This window comes from Mustelus asterias, unplaced genomic scaffold, assembly GCF_964213995.1.
Source record: "Mustelus asterias unplaced genomic scaffold, sMusAst1.hap1.1 HAP1_SCAFFOLD_4934, whole genome shotgun sequence".
Lineage (NCBI taxonomy): Eukaryota > Metazoa > Chordata > Chondrichthyes > Carcharhiniformes > Triakidae > Mustelus > Mustelus asterias.
Genome location: NW_027594877.1, coordinates 1 through 10,850, shown reverse-complemented (window position 1 = coordinate 10,850; position 10,850 = coordinate 1). Strand labels below are relative to the sequence as shown.

Below are 10,850 nucleotides of genomic sequence, written 5' to 3'. Positions count from 1 at the left end.
AGATAATGTGGGTGGAGGGAGCATTCAACACCGGTTAAAGAGATGTGTATTGTCTCCAGACAGAACAGCTAGTGAGATTCTACAAGCCCAGGAGGCAAGCTGTGGGGGTTACTGATAATGTGACATAAATCCAACATCCCGGTTTAGGCCGTCCTCATGTGTGTGGAACGTGGCTAACAGTTTCTGCTCAGCGACTCTGCGCTGTCGTGTGTCGTGAAGGCCGCCTTGGAGAACGCTTACCTGAAGATCCAAGGCTGAATCTTCAGGTAAGCGTTCTCCAAGGCAGCCTTCACGACACACGACAGCGCAGAGTCGCTGAGCAGAAACTGATGGCCAAGTTCCACACACATGAGGACGGCCTAAACCGGGATGTTGGATTTATGTCACATTATCAGCAACCCCCACAGCTTGCCTCCTGGGCTTGTAGAATCTCACTAGCTGTTCTGTCTGGAGACAATACACATCTCTTTAACCGGTGTTGAATGCTCCCTCCACCCACATTATCTGTACCTTTAAGACCTGGCTGGCTGTAGAGATTTGCATTCTAATTAGTATTCTGTAACTTGATTTCTGTGTCTGTGCCCTGTTTGAGAGCACATTTCCACTCCATCTGACGAAGGAGCAGTGCTCCGTAAGCTTATGGCATTTGCTACCAAATAAACCTGTTGGACTTTAACCTGGTGTTGTGAGACTTCTTACTGTGTTCATCCCAGTCCAACATCGGCATCTCCACATCTTCACAATGATTTAGCAGTGACTCTGAAATCGTGAATCACAGTTTCAGTACCAGAGAGAGAGGGTGTGGGGGCGGGGGAGAGAGAGGGAGAGGGAGTGTGGGATTGAGGGGGAAGAGGGAGAGGGAGTGTGGGATTCAGGGGGAATGGGAGAAAGGTAGTGTGGGATGAGGGGGGAAGAGAGAGGGAGTGTGGGATGAGGGGGGGAAGAGAGAGGGAGTGTGGGATGAGGTGTTTTTGAGTTCTAGCGAGATAGAGGGCAGGACAGAGCAGTGTTGGATTAAATAAAAGAGGCAAGAAAAGTGAAGTTAGTGAGTGATTAACCATGTGTTACATTAAACAGTTTGTTAGGGTTTACTGAAAGGATGTTGCAGCAACGGAGTTTCTTGCCTCCTCTTCAATCCGATGGTTATTGGTATCGATGGTCTGGAGGGCGAGTTTTCACTGTGGTTACTGACGGTCTGATCCAGCAGAGAGGATGGATTCCGACCTCCTTCTCTTTCAAACTGTTGGCAGTAACAGAGTGAACTTAAGACACTTAAAAAAAAACCCAGAAGTTTGGTTAAAGGAGCTTTTTTTTCGCAGAAATGCAGGTAAATCACCTGTTTCTTTATCTCTCACCTTCATATCCCTTGGACGGGATTCTCCAACCCCCCCCCCCGGCCCACCCCCACCCCCCCCCCCCGGCCCACCCCCACCCCACTGCCCCATGGTGTGTTTTGGGGCGGTGGAGGCGGCCCGCCATTGGCTGCTGGCAGGATCTTCCAGTCCCGGTGCTGTCAGGGGGCTTTCCCCTCCACTGCTGGAGGGTGGTGGTGGGGGAGGGGGGGGGGGCGGGGGGGTGGTCACCGTCGGCAGGACTGGTAAATTCCGCTGGTGGGAGTGGCTGGAAAATCCTGCCCCTTGTCTGAGAGGAAACGTTAACTGGAGTTTAACTCAAGGTCACTGGGCTGACACTAACCAACCTGATTTCACACTGACAGTCATGTGGGCAGCAACTTTCCCATTCCATTGGACAATGGCTTAAGCCCCAAAGGTGAAAGGCCATCTGATTATTTTGTATTCATTTGTGGGACATGGGTGTCGCTGGCTGGGCCAGCATTTATTGCCCATCCCTAGTCACCAGGGGGCAGTTGAGAGTCAACCACATTGCTGTGGCTCTGGAGTCACATGTAGGCCAGACCGGGTAAGGATGGCAGATTTCCTTCCCTAAAGGACATTAGTGAACCAGATGGGTTTTCCTGACAATCGACAATGGTTTCATGGTCATCAGTAGATTCTTAATCCCAGATATTTTTGATTGAAATCAAATTCTACCATTTGCCGTGGCGGGATTTGAACCCAGGTCCCCAGAACATTAGCTGAGTTTCTAGATTAATAGTCTAGCGATAATACCACTAGGCTATTGCCTCCTCTCTGGGAGAGAGAATTCCACAGATTAACCACCCTCAGCGGGAAGAAATTCCTCCTCACCTCCACCTTCAATGAGAGACCCCCCCTCCCCGATTCTGAAACTGTGCAGATTCCCCAACCAGGTGAAACAACCTATCAGCATTCACCCTGTCAAATCATCCATATTTAAAAAGGTTATCTTTTATTCTTGTAAACTCCAATGGTTATATTAAAAAGAAATCTCTCCCCATTCCCCGGCCCAATCCCTCCCCCCACACCCCGAGTCTGCTGGAAGGGATCTGGGTGCGATACAAAACCCATCCGGCACAGACTCTGGGATTGGGTAAATTGAGCTGTCGTTCTATCCCCCCACACCCCCCATCTGGATCTCCTCACAGTTTCCCCGGAGCCAATGTTTTCCTCGAGGGAGAAGTGATATCTCAATCTCTGCTCCTTTTGGGAGATAAAAGAAAAGGGACAGACATGTTTTAAGAATTGTGTGGGAGTTTACAGCACAGAAGCAGACTATTTGTCCCAGCTGTTCTCTGTGGTGTTGATGGACCACCTCAGTCTTCCTTCCACCCCCTCACATCACCATCCCCTCCTATTCCTTTCTCTCTCTCATTCGGGCTTATCCTCTTCAATGTATCGATATTATTCATCTCAACCACTCCCTGTGGGAGCGAGTTCCACATCCTCCTCAGCCTCTGGGAAAAGAAGTTTATCCTGAATTACTGACTGGATTTATTAGTGACTCATATTTATGGCTACTTTCTCCATCCAGAACCCTATCCAATGCTCCATCATTTTTAAGCTTCTATCAGGTCACCTCAGCCTTCTCTTTTCCAGGGAAAAGACCTCCAGTCTGTTTAATCTTTCTCAATAATATCAATTCTAACAAAGCATTTTTACACCTTTTCCAGTTTCTCCTTGCCCCTTTTATCATCTTTTCAATAGTTGTTTTGATTGGCTGCCGTAATGACTTCAATCAGGCCACAGAGCTCGGCCTATTGGAATATCACTCCCTGATTAAGGAGTCAATTAATGGCCAATCAGGGAGCCTTTTCCTTGTATTTAACTGGGAGTGACAGTTCCTCTGGCACTCCCGAAGGTAGACTGCTGACTGCGAGCACTCTGTGTACTGCTGTTGGAATTGTAAATAAAGGGATTTTGGTGAAGGGACTTCTGTCCGAAGACTTATTACAGCTGCAAGTTCTGGTAACCCACCCCACCCTCTTTTCAATCCTTTTAGCTCCCTTTCCTTTATTTGAAAACTGCTGTAGAACATTTTCCTCTTACCGAACTTTGATGGTCTCCTTTGTAGCGTTCGGCTTGGGACGGATGAGGAGTTGACCACTCGAGTTATGGTTCCAATGGCCGGAGCTCCATCTCTGCAATGGAACCAATGATACACAATGAAATACCATTCAGCCCATCACAACACACCTCGGGTTAGTTCGTGCACAGAGATTATTGCTCAGGCAGCCGAAGATCAGTGCCCTTTGGGATTGCTTCAACTCGTATCAGTAAAAGTACATTGGGAGAATGTCCATTATGTCCCAGACAATACCTATCCCTCAATGTTTTCCTAAAGAACCTTTTGTTGATGTTTTGTCTGCACTTCAGTCCCACGCTCCTGATCTACGGACACCCGGTGTGGAGAGGGGAGGGTCGGGATGGCGACCTCTTCGTGAACCTGCTCCTGGGCCTGGCGAAACGCGCCATTTACCGGTCCAGGCAGCGGGCGATCGAGGGGGCCGTCCATCCTGACTGTCTGCCCCTCTACCGTGGCTACGTTCGCGGCCAGGTGTCCCTGGAGAGGGAGCATGCGGTGTCCACGGGCGCGGTTGACGCTTTCCGCGCCCGCTGGGCACCGCAGGGGTTGGGGTGCATTATTGACCCTAATAATCACATTTTAATTTGATGTTTGTAAGTTTCCTTTGCACTTTGATTTCTGTTCGGGCTGTTCCCCCTCCTTTTTGGGGAGCTGCCCCTTTTACTTTGTCCTGATTTAATCTGAGTTTGTTTATTTGGTTTGGCCTAAAAAGAGGGCAACATCGACTTTGAAAATAAATTTCACTGATTACTTCATTGTTGTTTGTGGGACCTTTTTATTTAAATTAATTTATGGATGTGGCTGTCACTGGGCTGGGCCAGCGTTTGTTGCCCTTCCCTAATTGCCCCTGAACTGAGTGTCTCACTCGGCCATTTCAGAGGGCAGTTGAAAGTCAACCACATTGCTGTGGGTCTGGAGTCACATGTAGGCCAGACCGGGTAAAGACGGCAGATTTCCTTCCCTAAAGGGCATTAGTGAACCAGATGGGTTTTTCCGACAATCGACAATGGCTTCATGGTCATCAGTAGATTCTTAATTCCAGATTTTCATAAAATTCAAATTTCAGCAGCTGCTGTGGTGGGATTCGAACCCAGGTCCCCAGAACATTACCCTGAGTATCTGGATTGCTAGTCCAGTGACAATACTACTATGCCATTGCCTATCAATCTCACTGTGCATAAACCAGCTGCCAGGATTCCTACATTAACTGCAGTAACTTTGAGCAATACAAGTTCTTCAGCAAGCTTTTTCCCAGGGTGGAAGAGTCAATTACTCGGGGGCACAGGTTTAAGGTGCGAGGGGCAAGGTTTAAAGGAGATGTACGAGGCAAGTTTTGTTTACACAGAGGGTAGTGGGTGCCTGGAACCCGTTGCCGGGGGAGGGAGTGGAAGCAGATACGAGTGAGTTCTAAGGAGCGTCTTGGACAAATACATGAATAGGATGGGAATAGAGGGATATGGTCCCCGGAAGGGTAGGGGGTTTTAGTTCGACAAACATGGTCAGTGCAGGCTTGGAGGGCCGAAGGGCCTGTTCTTGTGCTGTAATTTTCTTTGTACTAGCTGTAAAGCTCTCAGAGACACAAAACATAGAAAATAGGAACAGGAGGAGGCCATTCGGCCCTTTGAGCCTGCTCCACCGTTTAATAAACCCATGGCTGATCTAACACTCACTAAATCCACTTTCCTGCCTTATCCCCATAACTCTAATTCCCCGACTGGTTACAAACCTATTAATCTCAGCTTGGAAACGTTCAAGGATTTGAACCCCACAGCTTCCTGCGGGAAAGAATTCCAAAGATTCTCCACTCTCTGAGAGAGGAAATTCTTCCTCAAATCCATCTTAAATGAGCCCCCGTTATTCTGTGACTCTGTCCTCTGGTCCCACACTCTCCCCTGAGTGGAAACATCCTCCCGACATTTACCCAGTCTCACCCGCTAAGAATCTGATCTGTTTCAATCATATCATCTCTCATTCTTCTCAACTCCAAGGGGGACAGACCCAACCTGTTTAATCTTTCCCCATAGGGCAGTTCCTCCATACCCGGGATCATCCAGTAAACCTCCTCTGTACCGCCTCCAATGATAATATATCTTTCCTTAAATAAACGGACCATAACTGTGCACGGTATTGTAAATGTGGCCTCACTCGTACCTTGTACAGTTGCAGCATCACCGCTTTACTTTTATACTCCAGCCCCTTGAAATAAAAGCCAGCATTCCATTTGCCTTTCCTATTACCTCCTGCACCTGCCTGCCAGCTTCCTGGGTTTCAGGAACAAAGGCCCCCCTCCCGAGTCACTTTGTGCTCCGGCTTTCTGCAGCCTCTCTCCATTTAAATAATAATCCACCTTCTCATTCTTTATCCCAAAATGAACAATCTCACATTTTCCCACATTGAATTCCATTTGCCAAGTTTCTGCCCACTCACCTAACCATGGGGAAGGTAAAGAACATTCTAGAACCAATCAATTTCTTTTGGTGGTATGCACTTACCTTTCCTCCTCGCCATCCAGCAGCTTCCTGTAGGTGGCGATCTCCATGTTCAGCGCCATTGTGGCGTTCAGCAGCTCCTGATGTTCACGCATCTGCTCCACCATCTCCGTCTTGGCCTTACGGATATTGTCCTGTAATTGGCTGATCCGCTTCTTGGCCTCGTTGATGGCCATCTGTCCACGGTCTTCAGTATCCCCGATGGTAGACTCCAGTGACGCTCGCTGTGGGAGAACAATGTGCCCATTAGAGGGTTCCCAATTCTCCAGGAGTTTCCTGGCCTTTCCAGGAGTTAATCTCCCGCACACAGCTGTGAGCAAATTCAAAGTCAAGGAATCTTACAGCACAGAGAGAGGCCATTCTGCCCTTCATGATGTGTTGGCTCTGTGCAATCAAATTAGTTTAAAGTTAAAGTATATTTATTAGTCACAAGTAAGGCTTACATTAACACTGCAATGAAGTTACTGTGAAATTCCCCTAGTCGCCACACTCCGGCACCTGTTCAGGCCAATGCACCTAGCCAGCATGTCTTTCAGACTGTGGGAGGAAACCAGAGCACCCGGAGGAAACCCACGCAGACACGGGGAGAACATGCAAACTCCACACAGACGGTGACCCAAGCCGGGAATCGAATCCAGGTCTCTGGCGCTGTGAAGCAGCAGTGCTAAGCACTGTGCTACGGTGCCATTCCACTCCCTCTCGTTTATCCAACCCACTCTTTTACTCTCTGCCTGGCAATATGTTTTCTCATCTTTAAACAGGAGAAGAAGATTTTCTTTCTCTCATTTTCAATTGACTTTTTTGTTTATTCTTGAAAAGATTGACGATTGGCTCAAAGTGGCTGTTAAGGATGATCCAATTACATGAGGTAGAATCTGCTGGCTGTCCAATCAGCTGTGGGAAGGAAGGACACTAAGGATTGACCAATAGTGGGAGGGCTGGGATGGCAAATCATGTGTTGCCGGCCAGGATTCAGTCTGGTCAGACTGGGGAAGTGGGGTCCAATTCCCCCCTCCCAGGATAGGGTTGGATATCATTTAATAATTTAGAATTTGTACATTCAAAGAATTGCTCCATATTTAACTCCCATTGTAGCCAGTTCTCATGGGGGTGTCCGGTTGGGATGTTACGTTATTAGTTGAGCTGCAGACAGTGTCGCTTCACTCACCTCTCGACCCTGCCCAGAGTCAAATTCTTACCTGGTTTTGCAAGGCGTCCATTTCTGATCTCACCCTCTGCAGGTGGCGATTAAGATCAGCTAACTCGCTCTTTGCGTTTCTGAGCTCATCATTCTGGCTGGATTTGTCATTCTCGAGCTCCATTAACTGAGAAGAAGCAGAGCGGATATCAGCTACTCCGACCTGACCTGTCTGACACCCTGTTCATCTCCGACCTGACCTGTCTGACACCCTGTTCAACTCCGATCTGACCTGTCTGACACCCTGTTCAACTCCGTACTAAGCTGTCTAAAACCCTGTTCAACAGTGATAGAGAGACACTGAGTGACAAGAGGATTAGCTGTGAGAGAACCCAGCGAGAGTGAAGGATTCTCAGAGTCTGAGTAAACACAATTGATTGACTGCAATGTCCTGAGGTTGTGAAAGGCGCTACAGAAATTCATTCCTTCTTGTTGAGAGGCAGTGGAGAGCAGGAGATTCTTCTCCAGTTTTACCTGGCCGGGACTGAGATTGTGTGTTGGTCACTCTATATACCAGTAGTGGTAATTTACCAAAATTCACTGGACTCGGGTGATTCCCGCAGATTGGGAAATTGGCAAATGTGACGCCGCTGTTTAAAAAAGGAGGTAGACAAAAGGCGGGTAATCACAAGGAGTTGGTTTGCAGGTGCAGCAGGTAATTAAGGCAGCAAATGGAATTTTGTCCTTCATTGCGAGAGGGATGGAGTTTAAAAACAGCGAGGTTATGTTGCAGCTGTATAAGGTGCTGGTGAGGCCACACCTGGAGTACTGTGTACAGTTTTGGTCACCTTCCTTGAGAAAGGATATACTGGCACTGGAGGGGGTGCAGAAGAGATTCACTAGGTTGATTCCGGAGTTGAGAGGGTTGGCTTATGAGGAGAGACTGAGTAGACTGGGGCTATACTCATTGGAATTCAGAAGAATGAGGGGATATCTTATAGAAACACATAAGATTATGAAGGGAATAGATAAGATAGAAGCAGGGAAGTTGTTTCCACTGGCGGGTGAAACTAGAACTAGGGGGCATGGCCTCAAAATAAGGGGAAGCAGATTTAGGACTGAGTTGAGGAGGAACTTCTTCACACAAAGGGTTGTGAATCTGTGGAATTCCCTGCCCAGTGAAGCAGTTGAGGCTACCTCATTGAATGTTTTTAAGGCAAGGATAGATACATTTTTGAACAGTAAAGTAATTAAGGGTTCTGGTGAGCAGGCGGGTAAGTGGAGCCGAGTCCACAAAAAGTTCAGCCATGATCTTATTGAATGGCGGAGCAGGCTTGAGGGGCCAGATGGCCTACTCCTGCTCCTAGTTCATATATTCTTACATTCTTATACCTTATTCTGATACCAAGTCTCTGCTTCAGCCTTGTTCCGGGCAGCAACCTCAGCGTGCTGCTTTTTTATATCATCAATCATTTGTTTCATGTCCAGTCGCCGGCCATTGTTGACTTTCAGAGTAACGGCAGTGCTCTGAATCTGTGACTGAAGCTCCTGGATTTCCTGTAACCGCACATCACACATAGCCCGTCAGATTCACAGCAGTTAATTTTACACTGTTACCCGACTGGGAGACCAAAGCTACCTCTACACTCTCCCCATCAAATACTCCCAGGACAGGTACAGCACGGGGTTAGATACAGAGTAAAGCTCCCTCTACACTGTCCCCATCAAACACTCCCAGGACAGGTACAGCACGGGGTTAGATACACAGTAAAGCTCCCTCTACACTCTCCCCATCAAATACTCCCAGGACAGGTACAGCCCGGGGTTAGATACAGAGTAAAGCTCCCTCTACATTGTCCCCTATCAAACAGTCTTAGGACAGGTACAGCATGGGGTTAGACACACAGTAAAGCTCCCTCTACACTCTCCCCATCAAACACTCCCAGGACAGGTAAAGCACAGGGTTAGATACAGAGTAAAGCTCCCTCTACACTGTCCCCATCAAACACTCCCAGGACAGGTAAAGCACGGGGTTAGATACAGAGTAATGCTCGCTCTACACTGTCCCCATCAAACATTCGCAGGACAGATACAGCATGGGGTTAGATATCTGTTTCCATGGCCCTTTCAGGCAGTGCACTCCTGATCTCAACAACTCTGTAAAAACATTCTCCATATCTGGTTGGGTGAGAGGGATTGCCTCAGTGTGTGCGCCCGCACAGACGAGCAGATTAAATGTGTGATGAAGGTACCTCTGCGTAAAGAAGTTTCAGGAACTCGATGAGATTGGTCAGGTATTCCAGCTTTGATTCCAGTTCCACCTTTTGGAAATAGGCATCATCCACTTCCTGGTAAAATCATTTGGGACCAAAAAAACATCAGAGACTTTAGCTGAAGCATTGTTTTGAACTTGAATCTGATATCAGGATGTCTGAACTCTGCACAGGTCATTCAGTTACTTGGGCCTCTCCCGCTGTCTGAATATAAATCATAAGCTGCCTCCCTTCAGCACTGCACCCAGAACCCACCCAGACACCACCTCTATCCACCCAGGACCCCACCTATACCATCCAGAACCCACCCGTATCCTGCCAGAACCCACCCGTATCCTGCCAGAACCCACCCATCTGAATCAATCCAGACCCCAGTCCTCTTGTGTATCTAGATTCAAAGCCACTCTTCTTGAAATTTCTTTTCTAATTGTCGCGATGACCATCGCTGTCTTTCAAATATTTAATCTGGGCTCCAGCTGTTACCGCACTGTCTAACCAGCCAGACTGCTGTGGCCTCACCCCTCAGTGTGCGCAATCTGCTACATGAAATCAAAGGGCATCTTTTACTGGCCCCCCAACGGCAGTGCCGCTGTCAAATCCCCCACTCCCAACATCTGGGATTCACCACTGCCCGGAAACTCACCAGGATCCACCGCATAAGTACTGCGGTCACAGGAGCAGATCCGAGCCTGGGAACTCTGCAGAGACTGGTTTATCATCCGAGTCTCCAAACCTCTTCACCAGCGACACAGGTCAGGAGGGTGATATCCACTTGCCTGGATAGGAGCAGCTCCAATAACACTTGGGAAGCTCACACCATCCAGGACAAAGCGGCTCCCCTTGATTATCACCCAATCCACCACCTTAAACACTCACTCCCTCCACCACTGAAACAGTGCGGCTGTGTGTGCCATCTACAAGATACACCCTAGTAACTCAAGGTTTCTTAGGCAGCACCTTCCAAACCTGCAACATCTATCCAGAAGGATAAGAGCAGCAGATACCTGGAACTCCACCACCTGGAGGTTCCCCTCCAAGTCACTCACCATCCTGACTTGGAAAATATATCACCGTTCCTTCACTGTCGCTGGGTCAAAATCCTGGAACTCCCTCCCTAACAGCACTGTGGGTGTACCTACACCAGATGGCCTGCAGCAGTTCATGGAGGCAGCTCACCACCACCTTCTCAAGGGGCAATTAGGGATGGGCAATAATGCTGACCTTGCTGTGACATCCACATCCAAAGAATGAATTACAAAATATTGATCAGATGTAATAGTTTCCTCGGAGTTGAGTCTGTGCTTTGGTTCTGATTTTGCTGCGAGTGTAAACGGTGACGTGGGCACAAAGTCTCACCAGGGTCAGAATGGAGACCCTCACCAGTGAGATCTCGGATTTGGATTTTCCCTGCCCCTCGCCCGTGAAGTACCAGGTTTCCTGCCCAGAAAGGTCATGAACCTCATTTCAATACATTTACATATTAACAGC

General features: G+C 48.2%; 1 protein-coding gene across 1 annotated transcript; it reads right to left on the bottom strand.

Annotated features, from left to right (window-relative positions):
• Positions 1-840: 840 nt before the first annotated feature.
• LOC144491291 (keratin, type II cytoskeletal 8-like) lies at positions 841-9,437 on the bottom strand (the record flags this gene model as incomplete). Its single annotated transcript, XM_078208966.1, has 6 exons — positions 841-1,240; positions 3,426-3,517; positions 5,955-6,175; positions 7,151-7,276; positions 8,482-8,646; positions 9,342-9,437. Coding segments are annotated over 6 exons (705 nt in total), but the record flags the coding sequence as incomplete, so codon positions are not given.
• Positions 9,438-10,850: the final 1,413 nt, after the last annotated feature.